Source organism: Monodon monoceros, unplaced genomic scaffold (assembly GCF_005190385.1).
Source record: "Monodon monoceros isolate NGI ecotype Baffin Bay Population unplaced genomic scaffold, NGI_Narwhal_1 Super_Scaffold_18, whole genome shotgun sequence".
Classification (NCBI taxonomy): Eukaryota; Metazoa; Chordata; class Mammalia; order Artiodactyla; family Monodontidae; genus Monodon; species Monodon monoceros.
This window is the reverse complement of record NW_021703774.1, coordinates 22,291,742-22,312,689: the sequence shown is the minus strand read 5'-3', so window position 1 is coordinate 22,312,689 and position 20,948 is coordinate 22,291,742. Positions and strand designations below refer to the sequence as shown.

Sequence of the window (20,948 nt, the reverse complement as noted above, 5' to 3'; positions counted from 1 at the left end):
GGACAGCCATATTGAAACAAAAAGGAAACTTGAACCTTATATCATACTATAGGCATAAATCAATTCCAGTTGTATTGGAGATGTGAATATGGAAGTTAATACAATAAAGCTTCTATAAAATAATATGGGGATAATCTTTTCATGACTTGGGATTGAGAAACATTTCTTAAACAGGTTACAAAAAAGCATTAACTATAAAGAAAAAGATTGTGAATTTGGACTGAATAAAAGTTAAGAACTCCTGTTCATCAAAAGACACCATTCAGAGAGTGAAAAGACAAGTCACAAAATGGAAGAAGTATTTGTAACACATAACTGATGATCCCAACAGTGAGATCATCTAGAATATGTAAAGGACTCTTACAAATCAATAAAGAAAAAGACGGACAACTCAGTAGGAAAATGGGCAAGAGATTTAATTTAAGCAGGTATTCATAAAAGAAGATCTCTAGATAGCCATTAAAACATGAAAAGGTGCTAAATCTCAATATTAATCGGGGAAATGCTAACTAGAACCACAACGATGTAGTATTCATATCCAGCAGAATTGCTGAAGTAAAGACTGACTATACCAGTTACAATGTTGTACTGTATGTGCAGGTGTGCAAGCTCTTGTATACTGCTGGGGGAGTGAAAATTGATAGGACCGATTTGGAAAGCTACTTTGAGTTTTCTACTAAAGTTGAACATATATGTATGGCTTGTAACAGTTCCACTCCTAGGTATGTGCCCAACAGAAATGTGTGCTCATTTGGTGGACATTTGGTAGGATGTTTATAACATTGTTATTTTTAGTTACACCAAGCTGGAAATAATCCAGATGTTCATTAATGGGAAAATGGGTGAATAAACATGATTTGTACAATGGGATACCATAGAGCAGTGAAAAAGAATAAACCACAAGTACATGCAACAAATAGATACCTCTCATAAATAATTTTGAGGGAAAGATGGCAGATAAATTACAGTATGTATTGTGTAAGTCCATTTATATAAAATCCCCAAACCTACAAAACTGACCTTTGATGTTAGAGGTAGGACTAATACCTTTTGGGAGGCGGGAGGAGTTGAGGAGGAGGTTTTTGATGTTAATATCCTATTTCTTGGTTAGGGTTTTGGCTACATGGGAGCAATCACTGAGATACATGCTTATGTTTTATACACTTTCTGAATTTATAATACCTCAGTAAACATGTTCAAATATATTTAATGAGGGTATAGATTTTCTTTCGTTTTGCTGATTTACTCTTTTAAGGCCAGACCTTTGTAACTATCAGACAGCCTAACGTCCATCAGACTGTTACTTCTGCAGACTAATTTTACTTTAGATAATTGTTTTAACCCTTTTTTGCCAAGGTGTGTCAGGAGCGGGTTTGAATGAATATGTCCAATCAGGCTTTGTTGACGTTGTTGATTTTGCCAATTATTAGCTTGACTATAAAAAGAATTACTGTCTTTTAGGTCGTGATAAATTGTGCCATTCCTAAAGGGTTGAAGTACAATCAAGCTACACAGACCTTCCACCAATGGCGGGATGCTAGACAGGTGTATGGTCTTAACTTTGGCAGCAAAGAAGATGCCAATGTCTTCGCAAGTGCCATGATGCATGCCTTAGAAGTGTTGAATTCACAGGAAACAGGTAGGGTGTCCTCTGGTTACTTGTTTTCTTGAACTGAAGTGTCATGTATATATTAAACCAAATCTTTTCTGACCAACTTTTAAATCATGTATGTATTTGAAGTGATTCTTGAATTTCTCTTGTTTTCTACAAAAATGTGAACTTTTGGTTGTTGATGATAAACGTGTACTATAAAAGGATAACCTTATGAGACTGTTAGTAATGTTTTAACCTTCTCATTTGAAGTTATTTAGTTTGTTTACTCCGATCTAGAACCTCAACTTTCATTGCAAGGACATGAGACCCAGAGAATATGCAGTGGATTGAATATGCATATTTGTCATCATCTTATTTTTTATGAAAAAACACGTGTTATCTCAAACATCTTTTTTAAGCCACTACTGAACTTCAAGTAGGACTATCTACTTCCTAGTAGATAAAATTCTATAAGTTGTTAAAGATTTTTTGGAGTGCCCTCAGGTGGTACAAGCCATGAATTGCATGTCCTCTGACACTGCATCGTGGTCAGAAAGATGTGTAGAAATAATTCACATTATTTTTTAAAAACACAGGATTTAAAACTGTGTATGTATCAGAGGTGAGCTCTGTTTTTATTTTGGCTTAAAAAAATAGGAAAAAATATACCAATTTGTGGTTCTCTCTTTGGGGAGATTTTTATAATCAGAAAATTAAGGTTATAATAAAACAACACATATGATTACTCTTGTCTTTGTGTATTTAGTAGCAATCTTATTGATATAAGCATGCCATAAATAAAATTTATATATTTTAAGAGGAAGGACTTATATAGTTATATTAAAATTTGGTATTTTGTTGAAGGTATAGAATTTCAAAACCTGTTATAGATACTTTAACCTGTTATAGATACCTTGCCCTATTCTAAAAAAGATTGAAACATCTAGCCCATGTGTTAATCTATTTCACATATGAATTTCAGAGTAAGAAGACCCTTTGGAATCTTGCCAAAACTACATTATGCCTATAGGTAGTTTATATTAGATTTTCTTTTGAGGAAATTAGTATCTCTATAAATAATTTGTACATAACTCATATCTTATCTATTTTGAGAAGATAAATCACTGGAACTTCTTTTGGTTCGTCAGTAAGTCCAGAAAATAGCATAGAAAAGTCTGCTCGTATGTACAGTCTTGTATGTAGATCATCTAAGTCATTGTACTTTTCTTTCAGTCATCAGTATTTTATCAACATTCTCCTGTAGGTATAGAATTGCTTTTCTGTTGCCATAGTTTTACCATAAGGAAGCAACTCTAATTGTGGTTCTTAATATCTTAATTAAATAGATCAACTACATAATAAATAATTAAAGGACCAAACTTTAGATCTAAGAGCATATGTATGACAATAATGTTTGGCTTCTCCGTGTTTGGAACAATGTAACATTACTTTTATTTCTGAACCTTCAAAAGAGTATCCATGGATATTGGGAATTAAATGTTACTAATTTAAAGTGGTTAAAATTATTATTGTTCATCTTGTCATCAATTTTTTTAACCAATTGGAAAAGATTGTTTTTATTGGTGTATAGTCATATAATTTGTTTTCAAAATGCAAATGCTAACTAATGTTTTTTCCTTCTGATCTTGATCTTTTGAAATTAATGAGTCTTAACATGGAGAGACTCAATTACATTCTCTATTGTAAAATTTCCACATTATAGAAAGTTTAGTAAATGGGAAGATCGCCCATCATCTCATTAGCTACACAAGCATTTTGGTAAGGCAGAAAAATTGAATAGATTCTTCTCAGATAATTTTGAAGCTTTATTCTCTTCTCTGTCACAGTCTCAACTTATCATGGGCTGAGGAAAGAGAGAATGGTGGAAGAAGTTGGTCCATCCTAGCCATCTCCTTGCATCATGGCCCCAGTCACTGGCAAAGGAACTTTTGGTTCTGTAGCTTTTTCATCAGAGAAGACAAAGAAAGCATATAAAATGGCTGATGTTCTTTATAATCTGATTTATTTAGAAAATGACTGTTTTTGTCAATTACTGTAGTTAAACACTGCCTCTGATTTTTGATAGCATTGATTGGCTTGGCAGTGGAGGCATAGGAGGATTTAGATGATATGAATCAGAAGTGTCCTCGGGAAAGGATATAAACTTTTCTGTAGATCTCTGAAGTAGGATAGGTATGTACCCCACCCCAGAGTTATTCAGTGGGCCCCTCCTATCCACCTAAACAAACATACCGAATAATGTCACCTCTCATCTTGAACATCTTTTCCCCATCCACAGCTGTTTGCTTTGGGTTCATAGCCAATTCCTTGCTAAAACCATCTATTCTCTTCTTGCCAAAACCAAGTTGGGAAAGCTTAACTCTTGCATGTCCCTCCTTAAGCAAACAGTGTACCCCGTAAATCTCTGATCAGAAGTGAAAGAAACAAACTTATTCATAAAGGTAAAGTAACTACAGCTATTAGTCTTTTTTACTTAGTGTTTTATCAGTTTTTAAAACCAGTTTTCCATATTGAATGCTTCTGGCTTTTTTGTTTACTGGGTGTTAATGTATTATTCGTTGAATATTGGTTAGTCCTTCTTAGTGGTGTTCAGGCATTTTTAAGTTATGGACACCCTTGTTCAAACAAAATCTTTTTCAGATGCTTAGTTCATATACAGACCCCTCCCCACAAAACAAAAACAAACCTCCAGAGCTTCTCTGATTAATGTAGGAGTTGGAAGACCATAACCACTGGGGCACCTATGTACCCTAGAGCAGGATTTGGAAATTACTAACCCATCTTCTCTGCCAAAATCAAAAATCGCACAATTCTCCCTTCCTCTTTCCCTTGACCCCCACGTCTCTAAATCCTCAAGCAAAATTTTTAAATTAAGAAAAAACAGCTTTTTCTGTAGCTAGTCATACTGACCTTTAAAAGGTGCTTTGTGTACATGTTTAATATTTCCATTTCTTTCATGAAAAGGGTGGGTGGCAGGAATGTTTTCCTTTATTTTGTTTTTAACTTGATGTGCAAGTATCTGATATACTGGAAGGTACAGGAGGTGCTAAATACAGTGAGTTATATTTGGAATTTAAAAAACGCAAGTCACATGTTCTAACATTTTTGAAGAAGAGTTGAATTAGTGCTTTCTTTTATACCAAAAGCTGCAGTTTATCCGTTTCCTTTGTCTAATGGAAATGGACTCAAATAAGTACATTCAAAATGCGTTATCCCACCTGATATTTTTGATTTCTGTATTATTAAGTACATTTATAGCAGTTTTGTAGATAATAGTTATGGATTATGTAAAATGTAAAGTCCGTCCTTTTCATGATTAGTGGATGTGAACTTGCACAATCTATTTCATTTTGAAAAAGATTTAAGTCATTTGAAAAGGAAATAATTTTTAAATTCCATTTTTTTAAAAGGAAAATCATATTAGAGTTCAGTAAGATTATTCTACTATTGTTCTACTGAACCAAGATTAAGCATACCTTTATAAGAGGAAAGCCTTAAAATATTTTACCATTAACTAAGACTGCTTTTGCTGGATTTTGTTTTATATCTATTGAAAGCAAGATATCCTCCTGTTGGAAATTTTCTTTAGACTTGGTAATTAAATATTTATAAAGACTGAGATTCCATTCATTTTTTAACTGCTAATTTGGTCTGATAAACCTTTCACTGTGCATTTGTATGAGTTTTATCTTAGCATTTTTTAATCTTTTTGAGATATGTTTTGGAATTAAATGGATTTAAAATATCTCAAAAAGTTTCTAGAAATACTTTATATGTTTTATAGTGACAGTTATTTTTCATTCCTCCAGAGTGCCAGTATTCATGGGAGCAATATTAAGGTTATATCACAGAAACCATCAAACAGGTTTTGAGCGTAGGTCCTGTGCTAGGCACTGGGAATAAAGATAACATGATAAGGCCTATCACTTGCCTTCCAGGATTTCACAGCAAAATTAGAATTCGGTTTGTAAAATGCTGTGAATGAAGTATGCAGAAGAAAATTCTAGGGTAAAAGAAAGTTTTGAAGAGAAGGTGATGCTTGAGCTATGTTTTAAAGAATGAGTAGGTGATAGAAGAACATTCTGGATTGGCTTGGAGGCATGAGAACCCGGAGCAGTTGGGAAACAAGCAGGTGATGTTGTGGCTTGGGCGCGAGAGTTTCTATTGGGGGAGGGAAGTCACAAGAGATAAGACGGGGAAGGACCTTGTATTCTTGCTGAGGGGTGTGCAACTCATGATGTCGTCTGCCGTACGGTCTTCGAAGGGTGCTGAATAAATGTTTGATGTGATCAGGTTTGTGCTTCAGGACAAAAGTGATAGATTGGTGAGCGTGTGGTTGCAGGCATGGAGATGGGTTTCAGACGCCGCTGTGATAATACCAGTGAGAACGATGAGGCCTGAAATGACACAGTATAAAGAGGAAAGGAGCAGAGTGAAGAGGAGGTGACAGACTTTATTCAGTGCCTACCGTGCCTGTGAAGACATTGTTCTGGGCCTTCTACTTATGTCCTCATTTAGTCGTTAAAGCAGTTCTGAGGCAAGAATAATAATCTGTTTATTAGGCACCAGCTGTGTGGCAGGTCCTAATTGGACACGTTTATTACTGATAAACTTTATAACAACACTGCAAAGTTGGTGGCATTATCCTTGCTTTAGAGGTGATGTTGGAGCTTTCAGAAGGTCACTGGCCTGGCCCAAGGGCCCACAGCTAGACAGTGGCGTAAGTGGCGTTTGTACCCTGATTTAATTTTAGCATTCAGCCTCTTTCCACTATATCCGTGAGATGTAACGCGGACTGGTCAGGGAGGGGAGGATGGTGTTCTAAGACACCAGATGTGTCAGTTTGAGCAGCTGGTGAAGATGGATTCTAAAGGTGGTCTTGGATAATAGTTTTCACTTCTAGCTTTCCTTAATCAATAATCTTATTGGAGAAGTAACACTGAAACAGATAAAGCGTTACCTGCTCATCAGGATTAAATGAGTAACAGGTTTGGGGGTTGGGCGGGTGGGACAGTTTTTTGGAGGGTGCTGCCGTGTACTGCTTCCTTCTCTAACTTACCTCTTCACACCCTTCCCCATTTATAAATTCAGTCTCCACAATAATGTGAGGTTAATCTGTCACCCCCAGTTTCCAATTAGGAAGACTGATATGGAGAGGTGGGACTTCCCTGAGGTCACATATACCTAGAAAGGGAGGCACAACTGGGACTGGGTTTTCCCGACCTCCAGGCCATTTCTTTTTATTGCATTCCTCTGCTTTTCAATTCAAGATCTTCAAAGCATATTTTAAAAGGCTTTTGAGGGAAGTCAGTTTCAGGTGAGAAAACAGGAAAGAGAAGAACTTTCATTTACTTTTTGTTTTATGGTTTTTAGTAAAATTTTGTGGTCTTTCATTTTGATTTGGTGGAAAGAACTTAAAACTGGAGGTAAAAGACTCCAGAGTTGACTCTCCCTCTGGTGGCAGGTTGCCTTCTCTGAAGCTGTTGCCTTATACTATATAAAAGGGTCATGAGAATACCTGTGTTAGGATATCATGGGAATTAAATGAGATAAAGACATTAGTACTTTTAAACTATACAATAGAATGTTATTTTTTAGTGCTAACATTTAAAAATACACAGAAAATTCTACCATGTGGATTAATTTACTTAGAGGAATAAAAATGGTAGAGAGAAGTTTTCTCCAACCTCTTCTTTGTCTTTACTGCCTGGTACAGATATACCATGTTATGTTCCTCCTCCCCTGTAGAAAATTAATTAATTTATCCATCCTTGGATACATGCAAGGGGAAATAAGACTCAAATCTTGCCCTCAAGGATTCTTCTACTCTTGTAGAGGAGATAAGACACAGTCATAATCCAAAAGAGGAAGTCATATCTGAGGTACAGATAAAATCCTGTGTGAGTATGAGAAGAGGAATGAGATTTCTTTTCACTGGAACAATTGGGGAAAAGTGTTAATGATGAGATGGCTTTTTGAGCTGATTTTGAAAGATGGATAAAATGTAGGCATAGGGACATGAGTTGGGGGGAAAGGCATATCCAGCCTAGGAAATAGTGTATGAGTACAAAAGTGGAAAGAATGAGCTTGTTTGTAGACCAGGAGTTGTTTGATTGGCCTGGTGGGGATTAAAGTCAGAAAGGTAGGTCTGATCAAGAAGGTCCTTTGAGAGCTGTGGGTGATAGAGATTTAGTGTATGTTTTTGAGCAAGTGGAATGACGTGAACAAAGCTGTACTTCAGAAGGCCAGCAGTGGTTTGAAAAGGGAGCTGCTGGAGGCCGTGAGACAAGGCTTAAGTTGCTGAGTGGAGGCAGAAATAGTAAAAATAGAGAAGAAAATTCAAATAGGAGAGGGATTACAGTGATAGAAGCAGGTGCGTTTAAACAGGAAATCACTATTGTATGACTGCTTCATCCCCTTAGGTAAATTTTTCTTTAAAAAAGAATTCACGCTGCCCATTTTCACATGACAACAATAGAGATCTCTGGGAGAGTATCATATCCGTTTGCAGATAATGTGGGACCTAAAATTATTTCTGCTATGTGAAGAAAATCAGTAGTTTGGGAGAAAGAGGTGAAAAATAAAAATGTAGTTCAGCATAAGTTTGAATTTTTCCTGTGAACCTGAGTCCAGGTTTTAGAAAGAATGGTACATGGGCACAGTTTTTGTCTGTAAATAGCTTTTAGAGAACAAATATGTTAAGCCCACAGTTGAGTAATTTATTAACAGAGTTAGCATGCACGTTATATATGAATGTCCTTTTCCTTGGGAAATAATTCTGTTTGGGTTAGAACAATGATTTTCAACTTACTACCCACAAAGCTACTACAGAACAACTGATAGAGTTCTGAGATAATTTTCAGTGTTTTGGAAAGCTAAATAAACGATGTACATCATACATTCCAGTGACAGGGTTGTACCTCCTCAGATATAAGCTTCTTTGTTTGAGACTAAATTTGCCAGCTCTGTGGAGGTGCTTATTTATCTAAAACCAGTAAGTTCTAATTAACTACTGTTGACACTTTGAAGATCTTGTGATTGTGCCAGGATACTGGTAACAAGAGTTGCAGTAGTCCCAGTGCCTGAATTGAACACGACCATTTATGTATCTTTGCTTACTTATGGAAGAACAAAGATTAATGATAAATACAGTTCCTTTGGACAAGCTCACCCTAAACGTGGAGTCCAAGGGGGTTAGTTAAAATAATAAATGGGTTTCTAGTTGTTGAAAAGCTTGGGAACTACTGAGTTAGGCTTCTGGTTCCTGTGCCCTACCCATCATATCTTATAACCTCTCTCTCAGCTTTTCTCAGCCAGCGTAACGTAAGAGAGCTAAGTGCTCATGCAAAGTGATTTGGGTGACTGTTCTAACATATGAATTATTATATATATTCATATGTGAATTTTTATTTATAATAAAAGAATTTTAAAGTATTTACTTCATGACTTTTAAGCTTCTAGTCACTAACTGTTTGGGAAAGCTGCTTTGGCTTGACCGTAACTCAAGTCTGATATTGCATTTTTCATAAGCACAGCTTTAGACTTAGGTTGTGGGACTTAGGATATTGTCCTGCTCCAAAGTGGGATTGATTAAATAACTAAAAGAGACAAGATTTTTTTGATAAATCTGTATTTCATAATCATATAGAAAGTTATTTTAGCCTGAAGTTTGTTGTCAGACAGACACTATTCTGTCTCTCATTCTTGTTTCTCTGCTTCTCTGGTAGTTGGGGATCTTATTAATGTATTGTCTGTTACAGGTCTAGCTGGTGACTTCAGTTCTTCAGGCTTATTTTACAGTAAGCTTGAAATTTAATTAATGGTGCTGCAGTGAACTGAGGATGTCATCCGTGATTATTTACGTGTTTTCCTGTGTGAGACTAGTAATTTGTATACAGTTACTTTACTCGTATTCCTGAAGTTTAATCATATTTGTTGCCCATAAATTGGAGAAGCATTTTGCTGGCTGTTAAACAGTCGAAAATTCTGATACCTTTTTGTCGGACTTTTTCATCTTTACACGGGGGTGCAGGGAGAAGCTTTGATAGAATAGAATCTGACTTTTCCATTGATGACAAGACATGAATTGCAGGAACCACTTCTACTCTCATGAGACCAATCACAACACACAGTGGCAGCCGAATCTGTGGCCCAATTTTTACAGCTTAACTTTTTTCCAATTGAAGTATAGTATATTACAATATTATTATTAGTTTTAGGATCACAGCCTAATTTTGGACATGCTTTCCTCAGTCTGCAAGTGATAGTGTGTACCGTTGGGTTATCCATGTTTGTATTCAGCAGAGAGCAGATGCACATTGGTTCAGTGCCTCTGAACTAACATTGGGCATTCCTGTTTTTATGATCTAGGCAAGATAGAAAAATTCTGATTAATCTTTTGAAGATGGTATTAAATTGTGGTATTTTGACATCAGCTTTTATATATAAAGAATATTGTGAGATTGTTTTATTAACCCATTAAAAATTGCTAAGAGGTAGATGATCTCATCTAAAAGAGGAAAAGCCACAGTAAACTGAATTACTTGTACTCCTAATAAAAGTACTGTGTTACATGATACTAGGGAAACAAAAATGAGTGAATCGACATTGCTGACCTTAAGGAGCGGTTGTGTAGAGAAGATACACCACGGTCGGAAATATCTGCAAGGCAGTGTCAGTACCATGCATGGTACAGAGCGGTAATTAGGAAGTGGTATAGGCAAACATAGCATGCTACTCACGTAAGGATACCAGGAATAACTCCTTTAAGGTAGACCTGCTATTTCTGTAGGCTTTTGCAATTTCTGAGATGATTCAGGTGAGGAAACAAATGACTGCTGTTTTTTGGAAATTTTCCGTGATATTTGGCTATGAAAATGCCATTCATGTAGGAAGAAATGTATTTTTATTGAGGAGTTTCCTATGCAAATATTGTCCTGATCTTTACTGTGATAATACTATTCAGTATACTAAAAATAAAGAATTACTTTTTTCTTAATTCAGATTTAAAGTCACTGGTCTCCATGGATTTCACATTTTCTTTAAGTCTTAGAATCATACCTCCCCAATTTGAAGATATTGACTGAATGGGTGATGTTAATTCCCGGGAAACAGGTCTCTAGTGTCTTCCGCAGATAATACTAGAGAATGACCTTATGTTCATGGGAGGTAGGGTGGATTTTTGCATACCTCTGTTGTGTGTACCAAATCATCTTTCAATGGCTTTCCATAGCTCTTAGAATAGAGTACAGGCTTCTTAACAGGACTCTGGGTTCCTTCATGAGCTGGCCCCTCTTGACTCTGCATTAACTAAACGCACTCTCCCCTGCTTCAGGTCCTTGCACTTTCTGTTCCTTCTTTCACCACAATGAGACTTACTGTTTTCAAAAACACTTTAAAATGTTAATTTCTGGACTGTATAAATAAATTTGGCAGAACCAAAGTTAGTGACAATCCTAATACAGTGACATTTACTAGCAATTTTATTTGCACATAAAGATCAAATTATTCAAAGTGTCTCCTTCTGCCAAAGGCCAAAAGATATATGCATACGTACATTTTAAAATGTACCCTACAATCTTATTTATCTGGATTAAGATATATAAACAGCTCTCAAGTACAGTTAATACAGCAGTAGTAATTTATAGTATTATTTACATGAATAGATGTTTGAGTCTCTAGAGTTTTGTTCTTAGGAAGCTGTAACTGTTTTTCTGCTCCAAAGGGATAACTGTTCTTTGGGGAGATCAGCTTGAATTATATCTTTTCCCTCTTAAGTAGGTACTTTGGCCTCAGCTTGGGTAGTACGGTTTTATTTTCAAGTATCATAACCCAGATAAGAGCTAGGTTTTCAGGACTCTCTGATATTTCCACATTTTCGATTAGTCCAGCAGTTATTTATTTCTCTGCCGATATTTATTTACCCTTTTATTCATTAAAGTATGAATTTGAACAAGTGTCATTTAAAACTTCCCGTAAGTATTTCTTGTGCATTTTATCTTCCTGTGAATAGTGATGCTATGGTCCCTGCAGCCGGCCTGTGGAGTCTTGACTTGCTTAAAAACAAATTCAGCATGAGGTCGTTGCCAGAAGAGACACAATCAGACTGCCTTTCTAAAGACACCTCCCTGTTTTCTAGAGTCACCCCTCCCTTTAACAGTTCTCTTGTGCCCTGACTTCTGATGCTTTTTGGTCATGAGGCTTGGGGAAATAACTTACCTTCACCTGAATTTCTTCACACTGGGAATTGGCTACAGACCAGGCTTTTTCCTTGCTTTTTTTTAAAATTTGTTTTTTGGCTGCGTTGGGTCTTCGTTGCTGCACGCTATCTTTCTCTAGTTGTGGCGAGGGGGGCTGCTCTTCATTGTGGAGCATGGGCTCTAGGAGCGCGGCTTTCAGTAGTTGCAGCATGTGGGCTCAGTAGTTGTGGCTCGCAGGCTCAGTAGTTGTGGCGCAGGGGCTTAGTTGCTCCGCGGCATGTGGGATCTTCCCGGACCAGGGCTCGAACCTGTGTCCTCTGTATTGGCAGGTGGATTCTTAACGACTGTGCCACCAGAGAAGTCCCTTCTTTGCTTTTTAAAGAGTTGATTGTTTTTTTTTTTTTCCTGGAAGCTTGTGGGATCCCAACCTTATAGTCCATTAAAAACTTCAGATATAGATTTCCTGTGTGTTCTGGGATTTCTTTATATTATGCTGAACAAGGCTTTATAGGAACCCCCACTTACGCATCCACATAAAGGTGGTTTTGTAGTTGAAGACGGTTTTATTTCCCTGACTTTTGTTTAAATATTTCTGGTCTTGTATATCTCCTGCTTCTTTATTATAAAATTATATACAGATTCATTCATTCTCATATTTATTCTCTCCTATTTGCGTTATTTAGATGGATTGCTATATGTAAAGGTACTTATAACACATAGTAGACCTTTAGCGAGTTCTGATTAAGTTACATTGATTCGGGCTTCCCTGGTGGCGCAGTGGTTGGGAGCCTGCCTGCCAATGCAGGGGACACGGGTTCGAGCCCTGGTCCGGGAGGATGCCGCATGCCGCGGAGCAACTAAGCCCGTGTGCCGCAACTGCTGAGCCTGTGCTCTGGGGCCCGCGAGCCACAACTACCGAGAACCTCATGCCACACCTGCTGAAGCCCGTGCTCCGCAGCAGGAGAGGCCACTGCGGTGAGAAGCCCGCGCCGCAGCGAAGAGCGGCCCCCGCTCGCCGCAACTAGAGGGAGCCCGCGCACAGCAACGAAGACCCAACACAGCCAAAAATAAATAAATAAGAATAAGTAGATAAATAAATAAATTTATTTTAAAAAAAGTTACATTGATTCTGTAAAACTCCTATTTAGTTAAATAATCAGTCACCTGCAATGTGCCAAGTACCATACTGGTTGCTGGTAATGGGAAGCTGAGTATGGCACAGATAAGTACCTTTGAGTATCTTGAAGTCTAGTGAGGCAGACAGCTGATTCTAACACAATATAAAGTAGTAACTCACAATAAATTGGAAGGATCTTAGGCTCAACCAGTTTTGGTATTTTACAGTGTGTTTCTTTCTGAGCTCTAGCTGCTATTGAAGTTTTCTTTTTCCCCTCCCCCTGTTTTGTTTTTAAATAACAATGTATCACTGCTGCTTTTGTAGTTCATTTTTAGAGAATGAGTAGTAAAAGACTAAGATTTAATGTGGAAAATGTCTAATGAAGAAAGTAAAGTGACATAGGATACAGGTTGAACTAAAATATTACTAAGAATATCATTTAAAATACGATAATAAGTATTTTGTGCACAGTTTTCCAGAAGAAGTGTTCTTTATTGGGTAACGTCCATGGATTCTTAAGAGTGGGAATATGGCATTCCTAATTTAAAGTTTCCTTAATTTTTATAAGTTTGACCACATAGCTGATGACTTTTTTCATTTTCTTTGTTTGTCTGAATATTTGATGTTTCCTCTAAATAACACACCCTCACGTTTGAATTGTCATATCAAATTTAGACCTACTAATTATGAGTCATATATTTTAAAGAGTAGTGAAATAAAGATACATATTGCTATGGATATAATTACATTTCAGAGACTGAAGTTAATGATGTTTAGTTTGTAGAACAAGTTTATTTTTATGTACTTGCTGACAGCCCACACCAATAACTTTATTTATATTTAATTCTATTTCATAAACCCCATGTGAGGTAAACAAACCCAGTTTATCTAGTTTATTATATATTCATCAAAACTATTCTTTTAATAAAATTTTACTTATTTTTGAGTTTCCAAAAGTAAATGTGGACATCTTTGTCATTTAAGTGTTAGGGTTGTCTGGGGTTGTTTTAGATAGAAGTTGCTTCTTGGTTTCGTCAATGAAGTATCACGAATTATTGTCCAGAGAAAATGAGAAGGGCAAGGGCAGTAGGGTTCCCAGGGAGAAGTAGACAGCTGTCCTGGTTTAACTAGGACAGGCCTGGTTTTCAATGAACCATCCCGAATGGATATGTATTCAGAGTCATGACCTAAGAAATGGCTTTGATTTTTGATTCCTCCTGAAAAATAACACGATGGCAGAGGAACCTTCCCAGACCAGCTCTAGTGTTTGGAAGGGACACCCAGGTGCTGGCTCTGCAGTCCTTCTAGACACTTGGGGTCATGCTGGTACTATTAATCGAGTCACTTCTTTCACTGTGTACATCCAGTTCTCTCGTCAGAACCTAGAGCCAGTTGGAGCTCCACCCGACAAGAACTGCTCTGGGCAGTAGAACTCGGATTTCCAGCACAGCATTTTGTTTTTCTAGCGAAAAAGTTATTTCTGATTAAAAAGTTGTGTGCTTATTATAAAAGTTTAAGCAGTACAGAAAATCATAATGAAGAAAGTAAAAATACCTAAAGTCCCACCATCCACGCAATGGTTAGGAATCCACCTGCTGCAGGGGACATGGGTTCAAGCCCTGGTCCCGGAAGATCCCACATGCTGCGGAGCGACTAAGCCTGTGTGCCACAACTACTGAGCCTGCGTGCCACAACTACTGAAGCCCGCATGCCTAGAGCCCGTGATCTGCAGCAAGAGAAACCGCCGCAATGAGAAGTCTGCACACCACAAGGAAGAGTAGCCCCCACTCGCCACAACTAGAGAAAGCCCGTGCGCAGCAACAAAGACCCAACATGGCCATAAATAAATAAATAAACGTATGTTTTTAAATTTTTTTAAAGAAAATCCCACCATCCAGAAGTAATCACCTTTAATATTTTCCATAATAGAAAAGTAATAGGCAGTGGGATATTTTTCAACTTTATGTTATAAACAATTCCAAGATGAAGAATACAAGCATGACATGGCACTTTTTCTTTTCCTTAATAGCTTTACTGTACCATACAGTTTACCCATTTAAAGTATACAATTCAGTGGTTCTTAGTATATTCATAGAATTGGGTAGCTATCCCCATAAGCAGTTTTAAGAACATCTTCGTCACATGGGAAAGAAACCCTGTGCCCCTAAGTCACTATCACCACCCCTACTCTTACCCTACTCCCATTCCTTCATACCTCCCAGCTCCTGGCAGCCACTAATCTGCTTTCTGTCTCGATGTATTTGCCTGTTCTGTACATTTCATATAAATGGAATCATACAATATGTGATCTTTGATGACTGGCTTCTTAGCTAATTTTTTCGAGCTTCATGTATTTTGTAGCAGGTATCATGTATGGCAGTTTGAAAAGTAAGTCATTATAAGAAAGCATGTATTCACGTATCTAGGCATACTCTCTAAGTTTTAACAATTGACCTTATTTTCACAATTGATGTTTGTGTGTTAAAGTTGTAGGAGTATGGTATACAGTGAAAGTAATGACTAATACTTAATATTTTTTTTTAATAAGGAGGTTACAACCAAATCAGAAAGGCTTCCTCATATTCTTTAGTTTAAAAAACTCAACATTTAAAAACTTGGTAAATTGTGAAAGTAGAATTGTGTAGTAGTTTTCTTTGCCAAATTGAATGTAAATAGAGATGAATGCTTGGCCATTTGTGAAATCTCTGAAGTTTATTCTCTTGGTCCCCAGGCTCAGTTTTCTTGCCCAGCATTGTCCTTCCTTCACTTTTTTCCCACATCCAAGAGCATTACCTTAGAACTGCGTACTTTTTTGGTTCTCTTAATTCTTTTTCTCTTACAAAAGGAGGAAAGAACAGACATGGTCTTTGAAAATTTTTGTATTATACTTTTAGAATGAAAACACTTTTTTCTTGGTTAAAAGAATTTCAGCTCTTTACATGTGGATGAGGAAGCAAAATTGCATGTGTTTCCTTAAAAATGACCTGAGATGGTCTCATCTCATTGGATTGCCCACCACCCCCAAATGAGCCTGGCCCATGGAATTGGGTGCCTTTATCATCCCCCCCACCCCAAACTTTAATTTTGTAGCATGTCACACATCTATTTTATCTGTCTTCCACTTTCCTTCTTGTCTGAATATAAGTTTGTACCACTTTGCCTAATTTTAATGTATGAAAACTTTTCTTCTAAGTCTTTAGACAGATTCTTCATATTTCTTAGAAAATTTGGTATTACCCAATTTTATACTTATTATCTCCTTTCAAATTTTTTGAAGTGGATAACTGGGAAAAAACATATAATTATGAAACTAGAAATAGGAAATAAGAATTCTGAGTGAAGGAGGGAGAAATAATTATATTAGTTGTCTGGGGGCTAATAGTAGCTCCAGTTCAGTGTTGACTGCCAGAAAGTTCTAATTAGTACAAAAAGGAAGCATACTAGGTGACCCAAGAAAAGAATATCACAGGCAGAAGGCATGTGGCATGTGTAAAAAAAAAGCCCTGCAGCGGGAGGAGCATATAGCTCATTTGAAAATTTGGAAGAGCAATGTACCTGGAATGTAGAGAGAAACAACGTATGAATGGGATGAGTTAGGCCACAGCCACATCATGGGGAGAAAGCACTGGAGTTTGGTATTTATCTTAAGATCAGTGGGAAGATATTGAAGAGATTTTACTAAGGGAGATGATTTGATCTGGTTTAGTTATTAAAGTATCACTGGCTGCTGTGGGGAACGGGAGAGGTACAGCATCAGAATGGACAGTTTATTTAATAGTCTAGGCTGGTGGTCCCTTAATTTTTGAGCTTATCTCCTAATGCACGTGTATTTATAGCTTATGTATATGTTTGGCGTTGACATATTGCATGCATTGTAAAACATGAAAAAATAGAACTGTAAAAAGGATGAGAAAAAAATTAACAGAAATGGAAGTACTGCTGTGTTCTTTCCTACCTACCCTAGGGTATGTTTAGCATTCTGGGATATATGAATCCCACTTTGAAAACCAAGAGATCGTGGAACATGAAGAGTGACAGTGGAGGTAGTCTGGAGAACAATGAGGAGATTGCATTAACAGGACTTGGAAGTAGGTTAAATAGTAGTAGTGGAAGGGCCCTAGATATCTGGTTTGCATAACTGAATAGATAACAGCGCTGGTTAGAGAGTTAACAGATACTCTAGCAATAAGCTAATCATCTTTGTTAAAGTGCATTCTACCTGAATGTGGTGTTTTCTCTGAGCATATATGTACTTAATAGTGCCTTAGTAACGAAATAGAAGGGGGTTGGGGATGGTGAGGGAATTTGATCTATGTCCATGAGGAAGAAGCAGAGAAATGAATGTGGGACACAGATTACTCTTACCTTTAGAAGTGTTAGGATATGGCAGGATTGGTAAATTATAAACCCCTCAACTTCAATTTCTCTAGCTGGAGACAGTCACTCATTCCACATCTAAAAATAAATGGCTTACAAAACAGATGTTGGACTGATGCTATTGCCAGTCAAGCCTAATCAATTATCAGCAATTTATCAACTGTTAGCAGCCATTTTCATTCTTGCTTAGAAGGGAATAAAGTGCATTTGAGACCCTAAGTTGGGGGAGAACTAAAGAAATGAAGAGGGGCGGGGAAACCAGTCATATAAATAGTTTTGCTTAAGATTCAGTAATGAAAAAAAAAGAGAGCAGTTCTATATGGTGGTATTTTTTTCATATGTGGCTATAGATGCATGATACCTCATTTTTTGAGATACATAACGATTTCCCTTTATTAAAAACTGCATATATTTTAAAACAAAATTTGAAATTCTTTTGAAAATGTTTTTAAATGCCACTTTAAAATTATCCTCACTTTGAATAAAATTTACTATTTGTAATTCTCATGTCTTTTAGCACAGTGCCCTGCAAATATGGTACCGTTTTCCTCCCAGTTGTGTGTGTGTGTGTGTGTGTGTGTGTGTGTGTGTGTGTGTGTGTGTTACGCGGGTCTCTCCCGTTGCGGAGCACAGGCTCCGGACACGCAGGCTCAGCGGCCATGGCTCACGGGCCCAGCCGCTCCGCGGCATGTGGGATCTTCCCGGACCGGGGCACGAACCCGTGTCCCTTGCATCGGCAGGCAGACTCTCAACCACTGTGCCACCAGGGAAGCTCCCCTCTCAGTTTTATTGAGGTATAATTGACAAATAAAATGGTAAGATGTTTAAAGTGTACACGATGATGATTTGATACACATATAAATTGTGACAGGATTTCTTCCATCTGGTTAATTAACACATCTATCACATATTTATCTTTTTTGTTTGGTTGATTGGTTGTTTTGTTTTGGTGAGAACATTTATGTTCTATTCTTTTAGCATATTTCAGTTATATAGTACAGTGTTATCAACTATGTTATCCACTGTGTTTTACATTAGGTCTTCAGTCTTTATTCATTTTGTAACTGAAAATGTGTACCCTTTTACCAGCCTCTCTCTATTTCCCTCACCCCCCAGGCCCTGGCAACCACTTTTCTGTGACTTTAGCTTTTTTAGGTTCCACATCCAGGTGATTCCGTGCAGTCTTTGTTTTTTCTCTGTCTGGCTTATTTCATTTAGCATAATGCCCTCAAGGTCCATCCATATTGCTGCTAACAGTATTTCCTTTTTCCTATGACTGAATAATATTGCAGTGTGTGTGTGTGTGTGTGTGTGTGTGTGTGTGTGTGTGTGTGTGTGTATACTGCATCTTCTTTATCTGTTAGTGGACACTTAGGTTGTTTCATATCTTGACTATTGTGAATAATGCTGCTCTGAACGTGGGAATGCAGATATTTCTTCAATATCCTGTTGTCAATTTCTTTGGGTATATACCCAGAAGTGGGATTGATGGATCATATGTTAGTTCTGTTTTTAATTTTTTGAGGAGTCTCTGTACTGTTTTCCATAGTGGCTGTACCAGTTTATACCCCATGGTACCTGTTTTTGAACACAGGCAACCATACCACTGCAGTGTCTTCTTCCATTCTATTCTGTATACCTTAGAACAAACACAAACACATTTGCTTTCATGCCCTCTCAAAAATGGTTATAGTAGAACTTTGCAATCATGAGGATAATACGTGGGGCCCTAATGATGGTCAGAAGTATGATCACTGCTAATTTGCATGCTATGCTGTGCTTACTCAACAGACCAGCTTTCCAGAGAGTACAAATCAAATTAAAACCAGCTGTAAGCAAACATTATCTCATTTAATCCTCAGAAAAAATGCTGAGCTGGGTAGTTTCCTCATTACAAATTTCTTTGGGATTAACTCCTGATCGTGGAGACCTCTAATGTTAAAAATGTGAATGCTAAGGGTCTACTATAGTAATTATATATTGCAATAAAATGCAGTAATACTGATCAAATGACAGCCTGTCATTTTCTCCTGCTAATATCTCACCCAAGGTTTGTGTATTTCCCTGCTTGTACAAAATACCTAATGGTAAAGGATGTTAAAAGATGGGGAAAAGCCTGAGGGACAGCTGTTTCACAAACTATATTAGAAATAAATGAACAACTATGACAAGACTATTTCAAGGTCAGAGTAGCTCATAGAGATGGTCTTTTTTCTTTTCTAGAAGTCTAATATAGATGTTAAGTTTTGCTTTTTTGATGCATCTTAACTGCTTTAGTTAACCTCTTCAGGTCATGTTTTCCTTTAGGGTGCATCCTTATTTCTGTCAGCCGTAAGCCTATTGTAATACACTGATTTAAAGAGAAGTGTCTTTTTTTTTTTAACTGAATTTACTCAATCTGTACACTGAACATTCTTTTCCCATATTCCACCCTCCTCCCTCAACTGAGTGAAGAAAGAGTTAACAGCATCAGTATTAAGCAGGAAGTGCTGTTGGCCTTATGCACATGATGGAATGAATAATTTAGTATCTTCGGGAAATGCAAACTGCAGTAGAACTCGAGCAACCTTATCAGAATTTAGATAAGTATTTTAGGGATGGTATGAAGTAAAAATCAGTAGAAAGAATATGTTTAAAGATACCAAGTGCAAGAATGTTGCATAATAGTTTAAACTGGCAAAATTGGGGATTTGGGGTCTTAACGTGGTAGTAATGTTTTACCTCAATTCTGACGATGGTCAGATGACTTTTTACCAAAGTGATCGGTAATGGAATGTGGCAGTTTCTTTGCTGTCAGAGATGAGATAATTTCTCAGGTTTTTCCTGTAAGTTTTTAATATTTTCCTTATTTTTTTTCCTCCTTTAAATATGAATGAAAGGAACTGAAGGGTAAAACCTGAAGACTAGGCATGTTTATTTAATAGGGGCTTTATAGAAGTAGTCATTTACAAACATCGGTAAGACCGATTTTTTAAAAAGTTTAAACAAAATATAATTATTGAACATCTTCTAAATGGTTTATCGTCTTTGGCATGATCTGATTAGGCTAGTAGACATTTTATATGTATGCCTGTGGTCTTTTTTATGTCATTACTGTAAATATTGTGCATGCGACTTTAATAATAATTGATTAAGTGGGTGGAAGTACTTAGGAAAGGTGACATTCAACAATCTTATTTTGTGTTTGAAAATATCTGCTGTATTTAATATCTTTAAAACAAGACTTAAACGTAATTGGATTATATTAAATCTAATTTCTAAAAAACAATAAAAAATTCTCTTATTTAAGATTTATTACCATTTTCAGGTGTGCATTCTTTAAATATAAATTGGTTTGGTTTTGATTCTATGCAAACTTTTAGTTAGCATAAATTGTATTATTTAAATAATACAGTTTTAAGGGAAATCTAAATTACTGTCTTGTTTGCCTTTATGTAGTCTTAAGTCAATATATTTTTAACTTGTTTATTGTTTCTTGATTAATACTAATGGAAAGAGAAAATCTTTCCTATGCTGAAAAGAATTTCTGTAGTATTTTATTTATAGAAAAGTATTGATGTAAAGTTTTGAACGTCACTAATGTAAAACTAAAAGAAATTTTTGTTTTTCCCACCCCAGTTTTGAGTGTCACCTTGCTTTT

At 36.7% G+C, this 20,948-nt stretch overlaps 1 protein-coding gene across 2 annotated transcripts in view; it reads left to right on the top strand.

Moving 5' to 3' along the window:
- ENAH (ENAH actin regulator) overlaps positions 1-20,948 on the top strand; it is a 153,529-nt gene that overhangs the window by 85,529 nt on the left and 47,052 nt on the right. For both annotated transcript variants that reach the window (XM_029230154.1, XM_029230155.1), the window contains exon 3: positions 1,462-1,639. In XM_029230154.1, the coding sequence (XP_029085987.1) occupies positions 1,462-1,639 (178 nt within the window). The remainder of the gene's footprint in view (positions 1-1,461; positions 1,640-20,948) is intronic.